We start from the raw sequence: 13,379 nt of genomic DNA, 5'->3' as shown, positions 1-13,379 counted from the left end.
ACAGAATGGCTTGCCAGAAGGAGGAGGGGCCACCCCCTCCCTGTCCCCACCCCCGCGAATGCCTGATTGACTGGGGAGCCTAACCCTGCACCTGACATTGGGGACAAGGGCGGTCTGGCTTGCTGTTGCCCTCCCACCCGATCTGGTTCCTGCTGCTGCTTTTGGGGTCTTGGCCATACCCCCCCCCCAGGCTGGGGGTGGGGAAAGGGAGGAGATGGTAGCTGCAGCGGTTGGCAGAGGCAAGGGACGTTTCAGGCCCCGATGCCCAGGGCTGCCTCTGTTCTCCCCTGCTGTGGTCTTGAGAAATAGGAAACTTAGGGAAAAGGGGCAGGCAGAAACTCCAAGGAAGAGTAGTGCCCCGCCCATCCTTCCCTCCCACGTTCATCTGTCTGCCTTCCCCAGCCCAGAGAACTGGCAGCAGCCTGGTGTGAGGGCATGGGAGAACAGAGGGGTGAGCCCGGCTGGAGTGTGCAATGAGGGGAGCTGGCAGGCACTGTGGGAATTGGCACCCTGGCTGCCACCCAAAGTGTGAGCTCAGGGTCCCAGTAGGGGGTCTGGCAAGGGGGAGGCTTGGACCCATGCCCACCCCGTGTTGCTGGGCGAGCCTGTGTTGTCCCCAGAGCCATGACATACAAGGAACATCAGGGCCTGGCAGCAATTCCAGAGTCGGAGTTGGGAGCGGAACTTGCATGACAGGAACAGGGTGGCCTTGGTGGGAGAACGGGAGGAGGTTGTGGGGACTCTGGGCCCTGGTGGTGGTGGGTAGAGATCAAAGGACAGAGGTCAGAGGTTCTCTATTTTGGCTGCTGGGAGGAGCGTCTTACATAGGTGGGGACCACAGGGCAGATTCAGGAAACCAGCAGGGACAGATCAGGCTATGGTGAAGGGAGAGCCTGGTGCAGGGGCCGTGTCAGAGGCCCAGAAAGCGGCTCGGTGGGCAGGAGTTGGGGCCCTTGGGGTCCAGTTCTGAATCGTATGTGTGGCTAGGGTGGGCAGGCTGTGGTTAAGTTGTCCCTGTTGGCTCCGATGTAAGAAGGGCTGGGCTGGTGCTGGGGCTGACAGCACCAGTATCCCTTATGGGCACCAGTTCAAGTCCTGGTGGCTCTACTTCCCATCTATCTCTGTTTATGCCTGGGAAAGCAGTAGAGGATGACCCAAGTCCTTGGGCCCTCGCACCTGTGTTGGAGACCTGGAAGACGCTCCTGGCTTTAGATAGACCTAGTTCTGTCTACTTGGGGGAATGAACAAGCATATTGGAAAGACCTCTCTCTCTCTCCATCTCTCCACATCTCTTCTTCTCTTTCTAACTCTGCCTTTCAAATAAAAAAATAAATAAATATAAAAAAAAAAAGGGCTGGGCCACAGTGACCCAAGTAAGGACTTGTGAGACCACTGTCACACTCCTTCAGTGGGCAGGTGTGTCCTGATAGGAAGGGGTCCCATGTGGGAGGCCTAGGGTTTGACATCTACTGTGGCTCAGCCTGTGTCCGGTTGTCTTTCCCTCCTGTTAACCATCCAGCGATTGGGACCCCCCCTGTCCCACTTGGAGGAGGAGTGCTCTCAGCTGGACCATCCAGAGTCAGGGGACCAGGGAGAGGCAGGGTCGAGGTCTTGCACCAGTAAGGTCCAAAGCAAGCTCAGAGCATCTGCTGCTGCCCTCCTGGAGAGCCTAGTGCAGTCCCAGCGTCATACTTGCAGCTAGCATCCCTTCCCCAGCAGGTGGATCAGGGTGGGGGGGAGGGCTCTCCGTGCCTCCCCCTACCCTTATGTTGGTCACAACTACCCCAATGGTCTCTGTGACTTTGTGTCATGCTGGGGACTGAAGTGGTTGAGGGTGAAAGTGCCTGGGAGGTCCCCACCCCAGGCAGGAAGCTGGGACCTCCAGGGCAGTGGCCATGCTTCTCTGTTCCTGGAGCACAGTGGGACAGATCCCAGGAGGTTTCGTTCCCTGCTCACTGGCAAGGATGGCCAGAGGTCCACAGAACTAGCCTCCAGTCCTGGACGCCAGTCCCTCTCCACCAGAGGAATCCAAGATCCCCTACTTGCAGAGCCCCCCTTGCCCCCTGGTAAGCCAGGGGAATGTGCCCTCATTATAAGGGACTGGTTAGGGATGCTGTGCACCTGTGTAGACCCAGGACCTGGACCCCCGCAGCCACCGTTCCCATGCAGGCAGCCAAGGGCAACTTCATCCCTTCAAGGTCAACATCTCCGGCCCTCCTCCCCTAACCACATCCTAAACTTTGTAATGGCTTCAGAACTGGGAAGCCAAGCCGAGTTTGCGCTGCCAGGCGGCAAGGGGCGGAGCGGCTTCCCTAATGGTCCTGACGTTGTCAGCTGCTATCGACCCGACCCCGGTGTAGGGGGGTGGGGACCCAGAGGCCAGCACCTGCCTGGTGGCCTCTTCCATTCCACAGCGCTCCTCCATGGGGAGCTGGCTCTGCTCTTTCCAGGGTAAGCACCCCTGCTGTGTCCCTTTCCTCCCCCGCTCCCACTCCCGTGGTCCCCAGGCAGGCTGGACCTGCCAGGTCTGGGACAGGAGGGTGCTGAGCTGAGCAGTCCCTGGGGCTTGGGGTGATGCAGAGTTCCAGCTTCAGGGATGGGTGGTGCAGAGGCAGCTTCATTGCGGGGGTTCTTGGGGGACAATGAGCTGCTTAGGAACCCTGTCTAGGTCCTTCTTCAGGGATGGGTGGAGCCCTATCGGCAGATGCATTGAACAGGGTTGGGGGGCAGCCTGGCACCCCTAAGGCTTACTCAGGAGACCCCTCCCTGCTTCTGTGGCTCCCAGCAAGTGCTGGGAAAATGAGGGGGGTTCCAGCAGAAGGCTGTGGGAGTGGGGCTTATCAGAATAGCCGCGTGGAGAGGAAGGTGGACTGTGGCCAGGCTGCATCTCTGCGCTCAGTCCCAGGGTCGGGGGATGGAAAAGCGGGTTCATGCAGGCCCTGCTCCCCACCCCCTCCCTGGTACTCCTGGTGGGGCCCGGATGCAGCAGAGCAAAGCACCGCAGAAGGGATCCCCACAGGATGGGAGGACTGCATGGTGAGGGTGTCAGAACGGGTCTGGACACCTGGCAGGAATTGTTCCTGCTTGGCTGGGCTGACCCTGGTCTCCAGCCGAGGTCGCGATGGCATCGAGTATTCCTGTCCCTCCAAGGGAGGTCTGAATTGGATGCTCAGTTTGAATTGAATTGGGCCCAGTTTGAGTATGGCCCCTCCTTGGTGGGCACAGCAACGGCTCTGACAAGTCCCGCAGGGAAACACACTTGAATTGATTGGAGCTGTTCTTGTTTAGGTTTCTAGAACCCAGAGGTTGTTTGTTTATTTGCCTGGTGACATCTGGGAAGGTCACTGCCTCTTTGGAGGACCAGGTTCTAGCAGGGCACACTGTTTTTGAAGACCAGGGAGTAGGGGCTAAGAGCAGAGTACATCTCATTCTTTAGTTCATGGCCAGGCATCTGTGGGAGTCTTTCTGAGCCCCAGTTGTCTTTTATGCTGGATATGGGGATGCTTGAAATCCACTTTCTTTTGTTGTTGTTGTTGTTCCAGGCTTTTTTTTTTAAGAGTTTATTCATTTGCAAGGCAGAGTTACGGGGTACGGGGGAGAATCTTTCATTGACTGGATCACTCTCCAAATGGCTTGCAACAGCCAGGGCTGGGCCAAGCTGAAACCAGGAGCCAGCAGCTCCCATCCAGGCCCACGCGGGTGACCGGGGCCCAAGCATTTGGCCCATCTTCCTTTCCTTCCCCAGGCATATCAGCAGGGAGCTGGTTCAGGATGTAAAGCCCAATGGAATGTTGGCATTGTGGGGGGCAGCTTTTTAACCCACCGTGCCACAATGCCCACGTTCTCTGTGGCACCAAGGCCAGGGGCGTGCTTTTGACCTCTGCAGTCTCTAGAGGCTCCTCAAGCGACGCGTGTGTCATCGCCGCTTTCTGCCATCTGCCACGTTCCACAGCTGTGATGGTGGCTTCTGCCAGTACCACTGCTGGTCAAAATCCTATGAAAACACCACTGTCTGCTACCAGTTAGGTCCAATAAGATCTGGGGAGGTGGTTTCCGCTACAGCACAAATACTGTAGAATTTCCTCCCAGCTCTGTGCTCAGTGACTAAACATGGGCCCCTTGAACTTGGCTGTGCTGGGAGAACTTTATCCCATGGAAACCGGCAAACCCACGAGGCAGGGTTTGGTTCTGTTTTTCTCCCGCAGAGCTGGCGGGTGAGTGAGTCTTGGCCAGCCACACCCTACCGAAAACACACGGGGAGAGACGACAGTGGATAGCCACTGTGCCCTTGGCAAGGTGGGGGTGGGGACCAGATGAGCAAGGATGGGGGTGCTGAGAGACACCTGCCCCCCAACAGTGCTGCCACTGAGGGGAGACAGCCTGCGAGGGGTGACTACTGACACCCTTGGGTCCCTGCCACCCCACGTGGGAGACCTGGATGAAGTTCTGGGCTCCTGGCTTCAGCCTGGTCCAACCCCAGCTGCTCCAGACATTTGAGAGAATGAAACAGTGGGTGGAAAATCCCTCTCTTCTCTCTGTCTGCTTTTCAAATAAACACCCACTTTAAATAATAATAATAATAATAACAAACCAGTCTGAATGTAGTTTAAGAATAAACCTGTTCTCACAATGACCGTTTTACTCCTGTGACAACACTGCGGTCACTGGCCCTCGAGGCCCCCCCTTGCCCCTGCTGCCTGAGGGGATGAAAGTTCCCATAAATGAACTGCTTTGGACCTGGCTTGAGCAGGTGTACATAGCATAAGACCTGGGAAACTCCAGTGTGTGCCAGGACGAGGCCTGAAAACACTGGCAACCCACGTGACAGTCAGTGTGTCAGTCATGACTGGCAACTTCAAGCCTTGGGGTTGAGGCTCCTGTTTTCAGGACCTGGGATGGGAGGAGGCATTGCCCCAGAGAAGGGCATTTAAGGAAGAGCAAGGGGCATCAGGGAGATGCCAAGGCGGAGGAGGACTAGGATATATATATATGAGAGAGAGAGAGAGAGAGAGCAGGCAGGTGGAGGGTGATGAACTGGGGTGCTGGAGGAGGCAGTCAGGAGGTTTCCTGGAAGAGGTGAGTGCGTCAAGCTGTCCAGTACATTTGAGGTTTGAGCCCTCCCTCTCCTCCCTGCCTCGTGCCCCATGGCTCCTGGTCCCTTCTTAGCTGGGCATGGAGTAAGTTGATGATGAGATCCCTGGTTGCCCCTGCCAGCGTCCAGCATGGGGCCAGTAGTGACTTGGGTCACTGCCATTGGCTGCCATCAGCAGACATGGAAAAGACCTGTTGTTTGTTCCTACTTCCCCAGGCAGGGCAGGGCCCAAGTCCCTCAGAGTGGAGGGAAGAATGTCTTTTGGTCTGGATCCCCCCACTTTGGAGGGGGCTCCCACACCCGCGTGGACCCTGACCCCCAGCAGCCGCCACTGCCACTCCCACCCCCCTTCCTCCCGGCGTCCCTTAGTCTTTCTCATCGAAGTTCTACTTTGAACTTGAGACCAGCCCTCAATCCCTTTGTGACTTTATGTCTGGACCGGAAGTCTGGCTGGGGAACAACTGAGCTGCTCTTTGAAGTCTGTGTCGCTGGTCCGGCTGGGCATGTGCAGGGGGTGCGGTGAGACCCCGGGCCATGTCACCACCCCCAGCTCTGACTGCCACCCCCTGCGTCCCCCCTAGAGAAGAGGTGGGACACCAGAATGTCAGTACTGGATGAAGTCCCGGCTGTCTCTGTCCTGGTCGCCTGGAGAAACTGAGGCATGGATCCAGGAAGGGTTTACCCAGGCTTTTGCAGTGGAAAACTTGAGATTCAGTGGTGGTGGTGGTGTTTTTTTTTCAGATGGGCCAGCTGCACACTGGCCTTCTAGGGTAGGTGGGGAACCTGATGCTGTTCCCATGAAGTGGGAGTCAGAAGGGGCAGCTGGGGGAACTGCTTCAAGGAGGAAAAAAAGAGATCAAGCAACCCCCTGTGGGGCCCCAGACTTGGGGACCTGGATTTTAGCAGCTGTTGGAACAGCTGGTCCCTGGGTCTGTGGACTGCCTCTCATCCCCCAAGGAGAGCTGAGGGTTGGTAGGGAAGATTACCTGAAGGTCCTTCAGGGTCAGGACAGCTGGGCAGGGACAGCTGAACAGGCAGAGCCTCGCTAAGAATAGCCTTGCAACCCCCTACCCCACTCTCCACTCTGCTGGGGCCAGGGAGGTCTCTTGTCCTGAGTGAACAGGACAGGTGCTTACCTGGGCTTCCAGAATGTTCTTGTCTGCGGGGAGGTGTTCTTGCAGCTGTTGAGGTCATGCATGTTATGTGCCTGTTCACACGTGGAGCCCAGGGGCATATGCCGGTGTTTATGTGTCAATCAAAAATTAAAAAGTGTGAAGGGCTGGGAATGCCAACTATTCTGTTTGAGCACTGGCCATTGCTTCCACATGGGAAAGCAGCACACAGTGCCCCGTGTACAGCTACAGCAGAGAAGGGACCGTGTAAGCTGCTGTGGCTGCGAGGGTCCGATTCCAGCTTCCAGCCCGTGCATGCCCCGGGAGGCGGCAGGTGACTGCTCAAGTTCTTGGGTTCCTGCCATCCACGTGGGAGGCCTAGAGGGAGATCCTGGCTTCTGGCTTCCACCTGGCCAAGCCCCAGTTCTTATGGGCATCTGGGACGTGAACCAGCAGGCGGAAGAGTTCTAGTTGCTTCCCTACTTTTCAAATCCTCACACAACTATTAATCAAGCAGTTCTGAAAACAAAACAAAACAAAAAACAAAACTATTTTGGCATGGAAGATTTTTGAAGCCCACTTGTAGTTTCTTCCTTTTTTAAAAAAAAAATTTATTTATTTGTATTGGAAGGGCAGATTAAATTTATGGAGAGGAGGAGAGACAAATATCTTCCATCACTGATTAACTCTCCAAATGATCACGATGGCCAGAGCTGAGTCTATTCGAAGCTCGGAGCTTCTTCCAGATCTCCCATATGAGTGCAGGGCCGGCTTTGGGCCGTCCTCCACTGCTCTCCCAGGTCTCAAGCAGGGAGCTGGATGGGAAGTGGAGCAACACAACACATGAGTGTGTCGGGGGTCTCAGAGCCATTACTGGTGTGAAGCTGTTTGTGCTCATTCAGAATCAGGATTTTTAAGGAGCTTGTGTGGGGCACAGGGATCCTGTCTGACCCAAGTCTACACCTTGGGATCTGAGGCCCAAGCTTAGCAGGCCTCTATTGGGTGAATGGATATAGCCAGCACCCAGAGAGCCAGGAAAGGGCCTTCGGCTCTGCTGCCCAGCGTCCAGGAGCCTCAAGCTCATCTGTGGAATGGGTCAGCTGGGACAGTCCCATATCCTGCATGTGGAGCTCTGAGCCCAGGACCACAATGCTAGGGTCAGGGCCAGCCTGGAGGCTTGCTGAGGGTTCTCTGGCTGCAGTTTGGGACACCCTGCCCAGCATGTCTCCGCCCCCCTGCCAACCTCCCTGCCGGATGCATTCCCCCACCACTGCCCCCTCCTAAAGGGATCACCCCTTTTCTGTCCTGTGAACTACCCCCAGGAGGCTGGAGTACTCCAGGAGCTGTGGGTGTGAGGGTGGGGGTGGGGCCTGGCAGGAAGTGCCGGAAGCAGGAATTTCTGAGTGGGGCGTGGCAGTAGCAAGGGACTTCCTCCTATTCCTCAAGTTCGGAGCGAATGTTTGGTCTAGTGGGAAGTGAGGCACAGAGCAGAGCCGCCCAGGACAGGGAAGTGCCTGGGCACAGTGGCCCCTTGTGTGGAGCCCAGGTCCCAGGTAACCCTGTTCCTTGAAGCCAGACACACAGGGCTTGAAGACACACAGGGTCTGCAGTGAGCAGGTCCAGTCCCCGGCCCTGCAATTGCCCCTCCACCCATTATGCTGTGCTATCTGGTCAAGGCCTCTGCCTCTCTGAACCTCTGCCACTGCATGTGCTAGGATCCCATGTAGGCGCAGGTTCAAGTCCCAGCTGTTCCACTTCCCATCCAGCTCCCTGTTTGTGACCTGGGAAAGCAGTGGAGGACGGCCCAAAACCTTGAGATCCTGCACTCACATGGGTGACCCAGAGCAGGTTCCTGGTTTCAGATCAGCTCAGCTTCAGCCATTGCGGCCACTTGGGGAGTGAACAAGCAGTTGGAGGATCTTTTTCTCTCTGTGGATCTGACTTTCCAATGAAAATAAATAAATCCTTGAAACAAAAAAAAAAAAAAAAAGGAGATTGAGGGTGGAACAGGGATCCCCTGCCCCCTTCCTTCAGAGCCCTGTGTGGCCTTGAGGCCTGGAGCTCAGGGAGGGTCAGGAGGGCAAAGGGTCATTGTGATACTTTCTGTGCCCTTGGATGCCTGGGCTGTGGCTCTTGCCCTCCCTGTCAATCATGCCTGGTCGGTTTCCTCGCCGGCGCTGACCATGTCCCCTCCTTTATCCACAGGCTCCCCCCTGCACAAGCAGGCGTCGGGTCCCTCCTCCGTGGCCACTGCTACCCCCATCCCCTCCACCACCACCGCCCCCGGTGGCCCCGCTGCCGAGAAGCCTGGCCCGAAGGCGGCCGAAGTGGGCGATGACTTCCTGGGTGACTTCGTGGTGGGTGAGCGCGTGTGGGTAAATGGCGTGAAGCCGGGCGTGGTGCAGTACCTGGGCGAGACACAGTTCGCGCCCGGCCAGTGGGCCGGGGTGGTGCTGGACGAGCCGGTGGGCAAGAACGACGGCGCGGTGGGCGGCGTGCGCTACTTCGAGTGCCCGGCGCTGCAGGGCATCTTCACGCGGCCGTCCAAACTTACGCGGCAGCCGGCGGCCGATGGCTCCGGCAGCGATGCGCACTCGGTGGAGTCGCTCACGGCCCAGAACCTGTCCCTGCACGCGGGCACCGCCACGCCTCCGCTCAGCAGCCGCGTCATCCCGTTGCGGGAGAGTGTCCTCAACAGCGCCGTCAAGACCGGCAACGAGTCTGGCTCCAACCTATCGGACAGCGGCTCGGTGAAGCGAGGTGACAAGGACCTGCGCCTAGGAGACCGTGTCCTGGTGAGTACGGGCAGGCGGGCTGGACCTGGGGCTGGGGGGTAGGGGGTACATGTGCTTCTTCCCAGCGCCAAAACGTCAGGGGTGCCACTCCTCCAGGGTGCTGTAGTGGTGGGCATGGCCATGCTGGGTCCCTATACCCCTCCTCCTCCTCCAGCACACAGGACGGCAGTGTCAGGACCTAGGGCCCTCTGTGACCACAGGGACTGGTTCCAGAATCCCCACGGACACTCAGCTCATCAGGTGCTCAGGTCCCGCATGGAGCATCGGGGCTGGAGGTTGAGCTTGTAATGCTTGCATCCCATAAGGATGCTCATTTGAGTCCTGGTTACTCCCCTTCCCATGTAGCTCCCTGTTGATGAACATGGGAAAGCACCAAAAGATGGTCCAAGTGCTCGGGCCCCTGCCAGCTGTGGGGAAGACCCTGATGGGGTTCCTGGCTTCTGGCTTTGGCTTGATGCAGTCCCTGCTGTTGTATTTGGAGAGTAAACCAGTGTCTGAGAGCTTGCTCTCTCACTCTCTCTCTTGCTCTCTCGCTCACTCTGCCTTTCAAACAAGTAAATAAGTCTCTTTTCAAAAAAAGATTTTAAAATAGCCAGGGCAGGACTATATTCAAGAGGCTGGCGTGGGAGGGCCAGGACCAGGGGTGGTGGGTAGCCCTAAGGCTTTGCTTGTAAGAGCTGAGACTGCGACAGGCCTGCAGCGTGGCTAACTCCATGTGTCCCTAAGCAGCTCACAGCCGCTGTCTGGTGGGGTCCCGGAGGCAGAGGGGCAAAGTGGAGTTAGGAGGCAGCAAAGGGCTGCATCACCATCCAGGAGAGGCCAGACCTGTAGCCCCCTGCACCCTCCTGTCCAGGGAGCTGAGGCTGTGTTCCTCCCACCAGGCTGCGCTTCCACTTCTTAGCGCTATGATGCCTGCACCTGCTCGTTGAGGTGTCACCTGTTCCCTGCTCCCCACCACCTGAGACCTGAAGGGCCTGTCAGATATGGAGTCTCGCTTCCCGCCCTGCCCGCACAGCAGGTGCAAACGGTGACTCCTCGACCTATGGAGGAGTACCCAACCTGGGGGAAGGAGGAATGCCTAAACCAGCTGTCTGGCCTTTGCCCTCTGTGACCCCCAACCCTGCTTCTCACCCGGGACCTTACTGGCCTAAGCTTGGCATCCATCCAGCAGCCAAACCACCATCCCTGTTAGCTCTCTCCCCCTCCCACACTTGGCCTGGTGCACGTGGGAACCTCTTGCTGGGCGTGGCCACCAACGGACCCTGGCTGTCTGAGGTGAGGACAGACCTGGTTTTAGCTCCAAAGACCAGAGTCCCCAAGAAACAAGTGAACTCTACCTGCCTGTGGATGTTGCTTTGTGAGGCCTGGGATGGGGAGGGGAGGGGTTGGCCCAGGTCAGGAGGCACTCCAACTCCGTCCCCCGCCATGATGGTGGCCAAGGTGCAGGCAGGGGACTGGCTTGCACTTGGGAACATCTGGGGCTGAGGTCCCCAACAGTGCTTGGAGCAGCAGGTGCTGGAGTGTGTGTAGAGTAACAGAATACAAAATGGGACAGCCACGTGGAGAGATGATGTGGCAGGTTCTTTTATCCAAATGTATCCTGAGAGGCAGAGAGACAAAAAGAAAACTTCCAACCATGGGTTGACTCCTCAAATGCCTGCAGTGACCAGGGCTGGGCCAGGCGGAAGCCGGCAGCCGGGTCTCCCATGAGGGTGGCAGGGGCTCAAGCCCTTGGACCCTCCGATGCTGCTCTAGCATCAGAAGGGAGCTGGGGCCAGGAGTTGGGGCTGGAGCAGGAAAATCAATTCCGGGTACTCCTGTGTGGGTGCCTGGGTGTCTAAACAGCCAGGCTAGACAGCCAGCCCTGCTGGGCAGGTTTGAGTCTCTGTGTGTGTATGTGTGTGTGTGTGTGTTTCTTTTTTGGCAAAACTGCACAGCCTCCTCCCACGCAATCCAGCGCTTGTGTTCCTTGGTGTTGATTCACGGCAGTTGGAAGCTACATCCTCTGCGCGAGGACGTTTAGGACAACTCTGGGTGTTAGCGGTCAGAGCCGGGATGCAGCCAAGGTGTCCCTAGCAGGTGGAGGGATGCCAACAGTGGCGCCTGACTTCATCACCGAAGGAAGTTCGTTCCCTCTGCCCCCACAGCTTCACCAGCGAGGCTGTCTGCTGTGCAGTGTTAACACTGGCCTTCTAGAAAGACACAATTAAGGGACAGTGAAAAGGGATGGAGGACGGACTATGCAGGAAACGGTATTAATTTGATTAATAAGGCCTATTGACAGAGAGAGAGGAAGAGCTCTTCCAGCTGCTGGTTTGTTCCCCCAAATGGCCACCACAGTCAGAGCTGCGCCAGACCAAAAAGCCAAGCACTAGGTTCTGGTCTCCCATGGGGAAGGGAGACAGAGCCACTACCCACTGCTCGCCCAGGCGCATGAGCAAGGAGACTGGATTGAAAGCAGAGCCTGCCAAGACTTGACCATGTTCTCCTGTGGACTTGCATGTGTCACAAGCAGCAATTTAACTCATCTGCCCCACAGCACTGGGCTCCAAACAAGAGCATCTTTAGCGCTAACCAGTGTCATAGGTGATGCTCTCACAGTGGGCTCCTGCCCTACGGCCACTGGGATCAGACTCTTCCTAATGCTTCCCTCTGGCAGATGCAGGCTGACTCCCATGGGAGGGCGGGATGGCAGGGTGAGGCTGGAAATGCTACCAGCCCGCTTGGCCTGTTGAATTTGAAACTGCTCTGAAAGCAATATTTAAAGAGTTTAAAAAAAAAAAAAAAGCAGTGATGCTAAACACTTTAAAAGGGACCATTTTCATCACTCTGGCAGGTGTGGCTCCTGAGGCGGAGGTCAGCCCAGCCCCTAGGCCTCTGGGATTTTTCCTGTTATTTCCTCCTTGAGCTCCACTCCCAGAAGGAGCAGTCCCCCTGACTTCTCAGCTGCTGGAGAAAGAGGGCCAGAACTTCCCTGAACCCTCCTGCCCAAGGAGAGGAGACCCCAGTGGAGGAGGAGGCCTGGTTGGAACTGAGGAGGCAGTGGGCTGCGTGGGGTGGGGTGCGGGAGTGAGGCCCTGTGGGTTCTTCTACTTGCCATCCACTCTGACCCTCGGTCACTACCCCCGAGTGGGACGGTGGTGCCCATGGAGGTCTGGCATCTTTGTCTTTGATGTGTCTGGCACAGAATCCTTAAAGGGATGTTAGGGATGGGAGCCAGTGCTGTGGTGCAGTGAGTTAAGCCTCCGTCTGCAGTGTCAGCCTCCTACAGGGGTGCTGGTTCAAGTCCCGGCTGCTCCACTTCCAATCCAGCTCCCTGCCGATGTACCTAGGAAGATAGAAGATGACCCAAGGCCTTGGGCCCCTGCGCCCACGTGGGAGGCACAGATGAAATTCTGGACCCTTGACTTTGACTTAATCCAGCCCTAAGTGTTGTGAGCATTTAAGGAAGCAACGAGCAGATGGAAGATTTCTCTCTTCTCCTGCTAAATGCATTTTTTTTTTCTATTTTAAAAAGGAATTTGTTGCCTCCCTACCCTCACCTCTATCCTGGCGGCTGCTCCCCTCTGCCGGGTGATGGTCCCAATGCTGGCATCGCAGGTTGACTGTGACCCTGCTGAGACGAGCAGATGGAACCGCTGGGTCAAGGCTACAGGTGGGCTGGACACAGAAGGGGGAGCCAAGGCCCCTGGGTTTCAGTCCTGAGGTCTGAACCCTGTTCTCCACCGGCTCCTTCCTCCCTCAGCCTCCTGACCCTTGGTTGCCAGGCCTCTGCTCCCCCTCAATTCCTCAACACACACAATAGACATTTCTAGAGACTTCTTTGGGGGAAATGGCCAGTCCTCTGGGAAATAAAAGAAATAAGCGTTAAATTTGAACAAAACTCTGTTGGAGAGGTAGCTATGAATATTCATAGAAATATGAATATGCATACATCCATAAATATTCAGCACACCAAAAAGCTCTGGGAAATGCAGAGATCACAGAAATAAACTCTACAGAAGTGTTAGGCGAGAAAGTTAAGGAAGTCTCCGAGAGCGCAGCACACGGGGTAGGGGGTGGGGGTTGTGTGCTGCCGGCTATGTCACCACTTGGGACGACGGTCCCGGCTCCAACTCTGACTCTAGCACCGGTGGGAGGCAGCAATAATGGCTCAGGTGCTCTACTTCCCATCCAGCTCCCTGTTTGTGGTCTGGGAAAGCAGTGGAGGACGGCCCAAAGCCTTGGGACCCTGCACCCATATGGGAGACCGGGAAGAGGCTCCTGGCTTCAGATCAGCTCCGTTCCAGCCGCTACAGCTCTTTGGGGAATGGTGGATCTTTCTCTCCTTCTCTCTGTACATCTGAATTAAAAAGGAAAAATAAATTATTTTCGTTTATT

General features: G+C 56.6%; 1 protein-coding gene across 1 annotated transcript in view; it reads left to right on the top strand.

The window, feature by feature from the left end:
• Positions 1–13,379, top strand: part of CLIP2 (CAP-Gly domain containing linker protein 2) — a 55,952-nt gene that overhangs the window by 17,072 nt on the left and 25,501 nt on the right. Inside the window, exon 3 of the mRNA XM_040972796.1 lies at positions 8,410–8,999. Coding sequence (XP_040828730.1) covers positions 8,410–8,999 — 590 coding nt within the window. The remainder of the gene's footprint in view (positions 1–8,409; positions 9,000–13,379) is intronic.

Source organism: Ochotona curzoniae, unplaced genomic scaffold (genome assembly GCF_017591425.1).
Source record: "Ochotona curzoniae isolate NIBS_2020 unplaced genomic scaffold, NIBS_Ocur_1.0 contig_2321, whole genome shotgun sequence".
NCBI classification, from domain to species: Eukaryota; Metazoa; Chordata; class Mammalia; order Lagomorpha; family Ochotonidae; genus Ochotona; species Ochotona curzoniae.
Note: the sequence above shows the minus strand (reverse complement) of the source record. Positions and strands in the feature narration are given on the sequence as shown.